General features: G+C 33.0%; 1 protein-coding gene across 7 annotated transcripts in view; it reads right to left on the bottom strand.

The window, feature by feature from the left end:
- Positions 1-12,500, bottom strand: part of LOC106870404 (ceramide transfer protein) — a 128,330-nt gene that overhangs the window by 14,883 nt on the left and 100,947 nt on the right. For 6 of the 7 annotated variants that reach the window (XM_089347485.1, XM_052978596.2, XM_052978599.2 and 3 more), the window contains 5 exons: positions 11,774-11,944; positions 10,510-10,573; positions 4,506-4,705; positions 3,031-3,154; positions 503-643 (listed from right to left, as the gene is read on the bottom strand). In XM_089347485.1, the coding sequence (XP_089203611.1) occupies positions 516-643; positions 3,031-3,154; positions 4,506-4,705; positions 10,510-10,573; positions 11,774-11,944 (687 nt within the window). In that variant the 3' untranslated portion in view covers positions 503-515. Of the gene's footprint in view, positions 1-189; positions 644-3,030; positions 3,155-4,505; positions 4,706-10,509; positions 10,574-11,773; positions 11,945-12,500 lie in introns of those variants that run through there. The other variant, XM_089347484.1, reaches the window with a different exon arrangement.

Here is a 12,500-nt window from a genome sequence, read left to right as displayed (position 1 = left end):
TAACAGTATAAATGTGTTTTAAATGGCTATGACTGGCCCATGGTGTAAATGTTTTAGTGTCAGCACACTATCTGATAAAGTCACTTGCTAACCAAGTACAATTTCAAACAATACACACAAACACACACACGTGCGTGTGCGCATACACACACACACACATACACAACTTTTGTTAACATTAACTACTACTGCAACTTCAAAGCCAATTTATTTCTGATGATTGAGGAAAAAAGAGAATATCACACATAAATGTTGTTGAAACTGACTTAGTGAAACAACCAATGTGGTTTAAAGCTGGTGAGATAGAACTTGCAAGAACTAGCAAAATGAACCAAGAATGTAATATCTTGGAGATAGAGAAGTTGTAGCAGTGTCCTACAACAAAAGATGATTCACCAACAAGACAGCAGTACTATTTAAATGGATGCTGTTTCCTTTTCTTAGGGTGCCATATCTCTGAGAGTTGGCAGATACACAGACAGACAACTCAGGCTTCACTTACAGGAGTTTTATCATTAAAGCAGAATAGGTTTGTTGGCAGTGACTTCTTTCACATATGAGGTAAAGCGTTTCAAAAACTTAGGGTATTCTCGTTTGTAGACAGCTCTCAACACAGATGCTGGGGCCCATCCTCCAGGGTTAACTGTAAAAAAAATATTTTTATAATTATAATGATAAAAGAATAATCTTTAAATTTGGTACAAGGTCATTTTTACATTTCCATGATGAAATTTTGATTAGCTCTCAAATAATGAAAAACAAAGTCAATTCTGGTGAGATTTGAACTCAAAACTTGAGAATATTTTTCTTTCAAAAGACAGAAGTTTACAATATTGTTAACAGTTTATACTTCCACATATTTGTTTTATGTAGGTTAGCTGTACTATTTGTTTGCAACACAGTTGATAAACATTGAATGCATCTTACTTCAAGTAAACATTGACTGTATGACCCTTGATGATGAAAGACTAATCAACTTTTCAAGGATTAACAGTCTAAAAATGCAATTCCAATTTTTGGCTTTTGAAGGTCTGACTCCTAAGTTATCTTTAAATCAAAGGCCTGGACCAAATGATTTCAACATAGTGGATTTCCACTAAGGATACCCAAGGATCACATGATAGTATTAAACCAAGTGTTGAATCAAATCTGCCACCCTGAATACATACACCCTCTATATAATCATATTAAGGAATCTTTATTAGAAGTGTCCTAATTCTAAAAAAAAATTTAGGCAAGTTTTAATAGAAATTTAGAAAATCACATTCTGATGGTTACAGCTAGCTGAATTGATATGATGTAAATGTACAACAATAGATCTCGTCAGAAGTGGAGATAAGATAAATAATACCAAACTTTGAATGGCACAGACCATTATGATGTGGACAATGCATGGTCAAATGGTTAAGAAGTTTGCCTTGAAATTACAAAAACTTGGGTTTGATACCACTGCATGGCATCTTGGGCAAATGTCTTATCGCTTTGAGTCAAACAGATTGAAACATAATGTAAATGTACATATTGCTTATATACAACTGTCCTCACGGCTCTGTTCCTCTGTATCATTGCTATCCAGTAGCCCCCACCCAACACTGACTCCATATAAACCCAGGGTCGCCACTCACTTCCCCCTCCACACTCTTTAATTACACTTCCTTCACAATATCCTGCCACTTATATTATGGCATTCGAACCTCAAGGGTATACCCTAGCACTTGCCACCATCTATATCTCTCTCCTTTACTCAACCATTCCATTTATATTCTGATCACCGTAGTATACCTGTTTGTCTTCATTCCTGATCTCTCTCTGGCCGGATAACCTTGTACTTCCTCTACAGCAAGAAACCTGTTTCTGTCTCTGTTTCACTATAATCTAGCATCATCCAACACTAGATCACCTCCTCCAATTGAAAGTTTTTTTTTCTTCTCTTTTTTTTTGTCTTGCAAGTATTTGGTGACCCTGTCAGTGAAGGTGCCACTTAAAAGCACCCAATCCACACTGTAAAGTGGTTGGTGTATGGAAGGGTATCCAGCTGTAGAAACCTAGCCAAAACTGACCTCGCGTGTGCTTGTACCACGTAAAAAGCATTAAGTCTACCCAGCTGAGTGAGTCACAGGAGTCTGGTGCAGGCTTCTGCTTGGCCAGCTCTTGTGAAACCATCCTGCCCATGCTAGCATGGAAGGCAGATGTTAAACGATAATGATGATGACATCAAAAGACAAGGTTAATAATCTTGCGGGGTGAAACAGGGTAGATGAAATTTGTATTGAAACCTATCAAATGAGTTTGGAAGATACAAATGAGTTTTTAAAGATACAGAATTGTCGCACATTGTGACATGCTGATTCTGTCTAAGAATTACATTAAGAATACATGTGCCTGTGGAATGCACATCATTGTCACTATCAACAGAGATCAATTAAGTTTATTTTCATGATGTAGACCTGGTGAAGAAGTATAATATAATTAATGACTGTTTTGCTACCTGGAGCGGCAAGTTCAGAGGTACTCTGAATACAGTGTAGAGTGATGTAGGACCTCCTAAGAATACTTGTGATTGATCTATCAACATGAAATCACATATTTTTTAAACATATCACATTGTGAGCCTTTTGACATGACTTAATCTGAAAGGGCAATATTTTGGCAGGGAGGGACAACTGTGATTGGTAGGAGGTAGTTATATTCAAAATGGAGACCTGACCTGATTGCAACAAAGTAACTAGGCTAAATCTTTTCCTCAATTTCTCAATTTATAGATGACAAATCAACATAACAGATGCTGATCATATCCAAAAAAACATCATTAATACTTTAAACCTCAGAAATAGTTGTGAAGTATATCAAACTCAAATACACCCTCCAGATGACCATTGTTCTCAGTTTTGCAATGGTGCATTTTCTTGAATTAGTAGCATTCACGATTGCATTGATATGAAATCCTTATTCTGACCAACAAATCAATCAACTTCTACATTGTTTCATACCATTCAAATTCATCATAATTTTCAAATTTAAATATCTTACCATTGGCAGTATATGTGATTTTGCACGTTATATTGTCCCGAGTGATCTCACTATCATTTGGCGGTTCAATTAATGTTTGACAGGCCATTGACACATTCATTTTTACACGAACATATTTACCAGGCTGTGTCAAAGAAGAAATGGAAAAGTTAGCATTTAATATAATATACAAATAGTAATACTGAAATGAATGATATCTTCAGATGCATGAGAGAAAGATAAAATGAAACCAACATGGAGACTGATATTTAGTGATTATGAAGAAAATTACAGTTATGGTAATCTTCTTAACTCAAGTCAGTATACCTGTTGCTAATTGATTACATATGTACTCTTGTGGCCAGTGTACTAGTTTCTGACACTTTTTTTTTCCTAATAATAGGGAAAAAAATCTCTACATCAAAAAATCATAACCTTTATCAGATTGTGATAAATGCTGAAATAGTTGTTAGAGAATTTCCCAAATTATTAATGTTATATGTGTGTACATATTCTAGGTCGCAGGAGTATGTATACATTAATAGTCCCAGAAAAGATTCATATCAGTTCAAATACAGTCTAAGACAAAGCACATATTCAGCAAGAAGATACTTGATAACCATTAGTAGTAATCAAACAGATTGAAACAGTGTAAATGAATATATTGTAAATATACACCAAAAGATGAGGGTTAAAAATCTGAAAAATTACAATCTTAGTTTAATTTTCTCTGGTGCTAAACAAGGTTTCATCATTTTATAAATAACAACTTTGAACATTTTTTATATGGTTGATAAGAATTTATGACTAACAATATTCCACACGATTGTTGACGTACCAGTGCTACACAATAAAAGAAATGAGAAAATGCAGGAGATTTTGTAACAGGTCGTTTTCCCCCATAGTGTACTTTTGGGGTGGTAAAGAAACAAAACTTGTCTAATGAAGATGAATAAACTATAGTGATGACTAACTTGAGGAAGAAATGAGTGTTTCTTCTCATAGAAAGAGACACAGAACATAGCATGATAGAAAGTATGTTGGAATAAGTTAGTGGAACAAGAATTCTAACTGTTCAAGTAAAAATACACCAGGGTTTCAGTTTATATTGAAACAACCAAATTGGAAAAAAAAATGTCACAATTTAAAGGATTAAAAATAAAACAAAAAACTGTAATAGTGCCATGATGTTTTAAATGTAAATTATTATTATAATCTTCAAATTTGCAAATAAGAGCTTTATTTTGAAAATGGTGGAGAGCTTTTAGAGAGAAATTTGGTTTCCTGACTGAGCAGGTTAAGCATTGCAACTATGAAGAATCACTTTCCTCTAACATGATGTTCTGATGGTAAAAATTATAACAAAGTCAGAGTAAGACTATTAAAATGTAGATGTAATGATAGCATTCAATGAGATCAGTAAAAACAATACAAAAATGTTTGGGAATGGGTCAGCAAAAATATGATAAAGGAATCTTCAAGAAAATATTACTTACTGGCACACTGGGATGGTCTGTGGAATAATTGACAACTATCCAGAGATCTGGTTTTTCTTCATCATCACTAATAACATGCCGAATATGGGACCAGAAAAGGGCATCTCTTTGTGATGCAGGCCATACACGTTTTATGACATTGTGACTAATAAAGGTATCTTCAGACAACCATTCTATACACCGAGTGCTTTCAAGAGTGCCTAGCAACATAGAGAATCAATTACAGTAGTTTTTAGATAAATGTTTGAGGAAATAAATCAGGTTCATTAAGATAATCATAAAATTTGTGTGTAAGTGAATGCAGGTGTATGTATGTGTGCAAATAAATATATGTGTATGTACAAGGGAATGAGCAAGAGAGTGCAAGCAAGTGCACCCAAGCACATATGAGTGTGTATATGTATCAGTGTAAAATGTAGTTTTCTTCTCCATAAAATGAAAGAAAGGAATAATCAATATTTCATATAATAATCAGTATTCTGATAAGTCTTATTTTCGTCAGACCAAAAGTGAGGTAGTATTAATCTGACAATAAAAAGTTCTTAATGCAATGAAACAAACAGGCAAATAACACATTGTTAAAAGCCAAAAAAATCAAACGTTCATAAGATAAATATCTAAAAAAAACTGGAGAATAAAAGCCGCAGGAGGAATGCAGAGAACATGTATTCTTAAAAATATAGGTGCAGGCAGGCATGGTTGTGTGGTTAAGATGTTTGCTTCTCAACCACAGTACCACTGCATTGCACTCGGGACAAGTGACTTCTATTATATCTCCAGGATTTTCTACAGCCAGGAGCCCTCCCTGCTGCCAATCTTCAAAAGGGTCAATAAACTCCATTTGACTCACTAGCAGAAAGACTGCCCTCCAGGCAGTTTTATGCTAGCCACTTGATAATATTTTCACATTTGATTCCCAATTCTAATAATTTTTATATTTTACATCTAATCATATCTTTGTATAATAGTGCTCACTTTCTTAGTAAACACTGCTTTCATTATTTTATCACAGTTATAATCTCTCTTTTTTAACCCTTTAGTGTTTAGACTGGCCAAAACTGGCCGAAAATTATTCCCCTTTATTTGTTTGAATCGGCCAAATCCAGCCGTATCTGATTACTCTATGAAATTGCGAAAAGAATAAACAAATCACATTACTGAATTCTCATAGCTTTGAGATAATACGAAATAAAGCCTTTCCTGCCTTTATTCAAGTTAAAAAATGAAAATTTTGAGACTTCTTGGCTTTTTTTCTTTTTTCAACGTCTGAACAGAAGTGTATAGCTTAGTTTTTAGCAATATGGCGTCAGCAAGTAGTGATTCCGACTTCGAAGGTATTACTCTTGATGATGTACAAAATATAAATGAAAACAACAGTGATTTATCTTCAGACGAATCATATTGATATTTATAAATCTTCATCGGAAGATTTTGATAATGAAAGTGATAAAAATGAAAGTGATGAAAATGATATTGAAAATATTATAGCAACATACTTAAAGATTACTACATCAACCACAATTTCTGATTTCACAGAAAAGATTAGTCTACAATAATCTACCTCCTGATGCTCAACCATTAGACTATTTTTATTTTTACCCAAAAGTTTTTTTGAAACTGTCGTGGAGGAAATAAATATGCTCAATGCATAATTTCTATTCGTGGAAGACCCGATCCATTATCAGTCTACTGATACTGCAGAAATGCAAGCTTTTTTTTACTATAAACACTATATTCCTCAACTGTGGGAACTACTGGAATCCTGATATAAGGTATGGTGATCTATATATCTCCAGCATTATGTCTAACTATAGTTAATTCATATATTGTTTATGTAAAAAGCCACAAGGTACCTCTGCCACTAAAAGACAATGACCATTTGAAATTTCGGGTTGACATCACATCTCAATTACGCGAGGGCTTTTCTTCCAGAAAGCACGGAACTGGGAGAAAAGCAAAATTAACTGACGTGGATGCCAACAACGAAAATACTGACTTTCATAAAGTGGAAAAAATAAATGGAAGGAAAAAAGCTTGCAAACTCTGCTTCAAAAGAAAGAAAAACTGCAAAAAGATATCAGATCAAGACCTCTTATATGTGTTCGTTTTGCAAAGTGCTTTTGTGTAAAAGGTGCTTTGGACAATTTCACGATAGAAATATGGCATAACTATATTTTGTTGTTTGATAGTAATACTATCATACATTCCTTTTATTTTATTACAAATAATGTGAAAGTGAGAAATACATATTAATTTTCAGTATGTTACACACTTATATTAACCTTTGCCTCACCTATTAATGAGCTTTTTTTTTATTAGATGCATTGTTATATAAATGTATTCATTAAATTGTATAAGAGTACATAGCCAATGGTACATTGACTAATAAAAGAGTTTTGTACTTTATTTTCAATGAAAATATTTGACTGAAATATAGAGAAAGAATAAAACCTTATGCCGATTATACCTGTATTTTAATTCAAATTAATGTACCTCATCTTGAAAAGTGGAAAAATTGTTGACAGTTGACATCTGGGATAATTTTAATAACAAATCAAACAAGTAAGATGCATTTAGAATTTTAATTTTAGTGTTTATTCATAATGTTTTTACACCTATTAATTAAATTTACCTGCCCATAAAAGTCAAATTTAATCAGCAAGATCAGCTAAAATTGCATAACAATAATCCACTGGTATCTAAAAAATTAACAAAGTTATAAGCAAATATTGTGGACACCCCTCTTGAACCTCAAAATGACAAGACAAATAAGCAATTACATTTGACAGATTAATCTGAACACTAAAGGGTTAAACAAACATCAAGGTAGTCCAACTACAGAGGGGGAAAGCAGTTTGTCAAGTTGTACCTTCCCCTCAAAGCAACATAGAGATTTCAATTCAGCAGCCCATCTGTAAGCTTTGCAGTGTGTATGTGTGTGGAGAGAGAACATTGCAAACAATGAATGAAATAAACATGAAATGAAAAATATTGTATAAATAAAAGGGCATAACTACAGATGTATACACCCCCTCCCCTCCGATTTTGTTGCCTCATAACATCCAGGAAAATGGATACTTTTTAAAGAAATTTTCTACAAATACTGTTTAGATGTTGTAGCTTCAGTATATAGTGATTTAAGGAAAGAATTTTTCTAAAGGGGTGGATTGAGGAATTTTGGAAAATTCACATGATCCAACTTCTTTACCTCATAACTTTCAGGAAAATTTATATCTTTTAATGAAAGTTTATACAAATACCTTTCAAACAGCATAGATCACAATTATAAATAAATTTGTGGGGGAAATTTTTTCCAAGGGATGTGGGGAGAGGAGTTTCGGTAAAATGGAGTCTTGGATCAGAAAGACCAAATAAGTTTGAACTACTGTTTTGACAGGCATTTTCCTCGTTTTAAAACCACAACCTTCAAAATGATGGGGGGGGGGGGGGGTGTCTTTGTATGAAAAAGTTTTAAAAATTCTTTTTTACAAAACCCGCACCTCCCTCATCATCCCACATGGGTCCTATTTTTGGCAATTTTTGGCACTTCAAACCATGGTAAAAAAATTTTTTAAATAAATATTTTCAGAGGGAAAGTGAGCGATTTAAGGGAGATTTGGCTGTTGCTTTGAGTACATCCCAAGATAACCCTCCTCATTTCTTTATCATTCTCACATGTACTGCTTTTTTTTTTTTTTCAATATTTTTCTCCCCAATCGTAATTGAACCAAATTCGATGACTGGCACCCATGCCAGTGGAGCGCTAACAGCACCATCCAAGCGTGATCATTGCCAGAGCAGCTGTCTGGCTTTTGTGCTGGTGGCACATAAATAGCACCATTTGAGCGTGATCATTACCAGCGTCGTCTTACTGGCACTTGTGCCGGTGGCACGTGAAAAAAAACATTCAAGCGAGATCATTGCCAGTGTCACTGGACTGGCTCCTGTGCAGGTGGCATGTAAAAAAACACCATTTTGAGCGTAGCCATTGCCAGTTACCCGCCTGACTGGCTCTTGTGCCAGTAGCACGTAAAAGCACCCACTACACTCTCGGAGTGGTTGGCATTAGGAAGGGCATCCAGCTGTAGAAACTCTGCCAGATCAGATTGAAGCCTGGTGCAGCCATCTGGTTCACCAGTCCTCAGTCAAATCGTCCAACCCATGCTAGCATGGAAAGCAGACGTTAAACGATGATGATGATGAAGGCGGCGAGCTGGCAGAAATGTCAGCACACCAGGCAAAACGCTTAGTGGTATTTCATCATGCTTTACGTTCCGAGTCCAAATTCCGCTGGGGTTGACTTTGCCTTTCATCTTTTCAGGGTTGATAAATTAAGTACCAGTTATGTACTGGAGTCGATCTAATTAACTGGACACCCCTCCCCAAAAATTTTGGGCCTTGTGCATAGAGTAGAAATGAATATTTTTTCTCCCCATAAATACATTTATATGCTATAAAAAATAAATCGAAAAAATTATTTTTTTGCATCCCTGCTTCTGATTGTTTCTTTTACAATTTAAAATATTGGAGAGCCTGAAAAGGTCATTCCTGGCATTTATCCACAGTGATTTAAAAGAAGAGTTATGTAAACGATAATTCATTTTAATAGCATACCTTTTCTGTTAGAAAATGTTTTTTTCTTACATACACATGGCTTTGCTTGATTGAGGCGGGGGTAAAAATTTAGGTTACAATTTTTTTTTGTAGCTTATATTCCACCAATGGACTACGCATGTGTTACTTTGGCCTCATCATTCCATAAGATGTGTTTAATGTGAGAAAAATATTGAAAAGACCTCACTACATGTGAGAGTGAAAATGGAGGAGGGTTTGGGTTGTACTACAAACAGCAACCAAATCTCCCTTGAATTGTTCCCCCTTTTCCTCTGAAAATATTTACTTTTTTTTAAAACCAAAAAGGCTCCTCTCACGGTTTTAAAGTTAAAAAAAGGGGAAAAAAAGGCCAAAATCAGTCTTGATAGTTATTATTGTAAGGCTTATAGCATTCTAAACAGCCATAACAACAAAATCACTTCTTAATTTTCTTTTTACATAAATTATACCGATATATAAAATAATTTCATTCAATAATGTTTTCACATTACATATATAGAATAAACTGTGGGTTTTGCAAAATAGTGAATTATAACTTGGAATGAAAACATTGAAATAGAGAGTGAGAAACTTTGCAAATGAAAAGAGAATATTCTACAGTGAATGCAACAAATATTTAAATTTGTGAAAAATTGGAGTTCAATAATTCAATAAACTTCAGAAACTGAAATTATAGGAATTTAAAATTATAGGAAATTTCTTGGAACATGAATTTATAAAAAATTAATAACTGTTACAAAACCTAATTAATAAGCAGCTTTCTCCATTATAATATAGAGATGCAAACATGATAAATATGGCTGTTAAAATAATGATGGTGATGATGATGTCAACAACAACAAAATATATAGTTCAGAGTTATTTCAAAATTAGTTACTAAAATGACCGTTGATCATCATTCTCAGGGCAACATTTCTTCACATATTTACAGCAAATCAGATACGTTTAAATTTCCATCTTACTTATTTTTGCTTTACTTCAAAATCAACATCAGACATACAGAATTTTTCACTAGAATGCTCCAGGAAGAGCTCATTAGCTCAAAACCTCATTCTGTACCTTACTATACACTTCTGGGTATTGATTTGTTCTTTGCAAGGTCATTTCAGATATGTTGTTCTTATTAGCAAAGATTGCATCATCATATTATTGATAATGATTCATTACTGGTGCCAAACTACAAAACTGAAAAGCTAGATAAATTGAGGAAAGAACAATATATTTATGACACAAAGCATAATCCTGAGCAGAATTTTAACCTGTGACTTTTCTATGGACCATCAGACCACCAATAAACCAATGCACTGCTTCATGTTTTATGTAAAATAAATATTTACATACTGTTCTAAAATTGAAATATATGAAGATGGTTGATATGTTTGTTTCTTACCTTCCCAATCCATTCGTACATTCAAGTCCCAGAAATAATGACAAATCTCATGACCAGTGATTCCCTTGAAGAGAAAAAGAAGACTTCATTAAATATGACATTCAACACAAATACTGCTTCTTTTTGTTATTCAGTTAGAAGATAGTGGTAAAGGATGATTTAAAACCTTCACCAAGGATCATATTATATATTAGTGAAATGATTACATGTCCATATTTTTGAGACAGGTGCATTTAGAAGAGAACTAAGGTTATTTGGATTATTAACCAGCCTTCCTTATATTATTTAGAGCACTGTGCACTTAATTTATAAAAAGCGATTTCCAGTAATCAGATGTCTGCAAGTAAAATAATGCATTTGAGATTCAAAACAAAATGAAAACCTCCATAGCTCCTATCTTAGATGCTTAAAGAAACTAACAGCTAAATCCCTACACCATGTCAAATTCCTTTCATCTATAAACATAATTTGGTGACTAATGTTGCATGTTCAAATCTCATTCAGTAAACATTCATCATTAGAAATAAACAATGAGAAAACATATTTGGTTGTTAACCCACTAGCATTTAAACCAGTAATATCTGACCCAAATACTGTTTTACATTCAAACTAGCCAGATCTGGCATTTCACGCCTACCCTAAAATGCCATAAAAATAAACAAACACATCATCAAAATCTCAAAGCTCTAAGATAATGCATGGTTACTTCAAAACAGTGTTAATAAATAAGCATTACATTTGATAGAGTAATCTGGAGATTAAAGAGTTAAAATACATCAAATAAACAATCAAATACATTTATTTTTTTCATTTTAACATAAGATTTTTTTTTTTGGCAAATTTAAATACTTGCAAACTGCTGGAAGAATTTAATATCCTGTCAGTTGCTAACCACAAGTAGGTAAAATACATATAATAACCCACAGAGTGAGACACCTTAAAACAATAATTGTGGTGAAGTTTGAACTCACAACTATAGTAGCTGTTTTACATTTTTATTTATACTGATAGATATCAGATATAAACAAATATCTGAAATTTTGAAGTCATGATTGCAAAAAGTTGACAAGGCCATTAATGCTTCAACTATTTGTTTCAATCTGAAAAAGGGAAGTGTGATAAGACCTTCAACAATGATTATTTAAGTAGTAGATTATAAAATCTAGCAGAATAGGGTAGAGAAGGCAAGTTTCTTTATCAACAAATACCAAAATTATAAATATCAAGTGTGTCTACCATGATTCCAATTTATAGAATGGCTTACCTTAACTGTATGGACAGCTTTCAGAGGATCAATGACAAGCCCATCCTCTTCTAGTTCTCGTTTTAAAACTTTCATCTCTCCTTCTTCATGAATAAGAATCCAGTTATCTTCTTCACCTGCAGCATTTTTTTCTTCTAAATAATTCAAGTGTTCACCCGTAACTTGATTAATCTTTAAAAAAAAAAAAACAAAAGAAATATATATTTTAATCAACAAAGATATCTTACTATTTTGGAACCAAAATCATTCTGAATATAAAAGTCAAATGCAAAGCAAAAGTTTTATATGTATATATATACATATATATATATATACACATATATATATACACATATATATATATATACACATATATATATATATACACATATATATATATATATATACACATACATATATATATATACACATATATATATATATATACACACATATATATATATACACACACATATATATATATATATACACATATATATATACACACACATATATATATATATATATACACACTGGAGCCTGGTGTTGCCATCCGGTTTCACCAGTCCCTCAGTCAAATCGTCCAACCCATGCTAGCATGGAAAGCGGACGTTAAACGATGATGATGATGATGATGATGATACACATATATTATATAATATATATTACACATATATATATATATATATACACATATATATATATATATATATACACACATATATATATATATATATATACACACACA

The sequence above is a fragment of the Octopus bimaculoides genome, chromosome 2 (genome assembly GCF_046866305.1).
Source record: "Octopus bimaculoides isolate indiv1 chromosome 2, ASM4686630v1, whole genome shotgun sequence".
In the NCBI taxonomy this organism is placed as follows: Eukaryota; Metazoa; Mollusca; class Cephalopoda; order Octopoda; family Octopodidae; genus Octopus; species Octopus bimaculoides.
The sequence above is the reverse complement of the archived record's forward strand: the minus strand, read 5'-3'. Positions and strand labels throughout refer to the sequence as shown.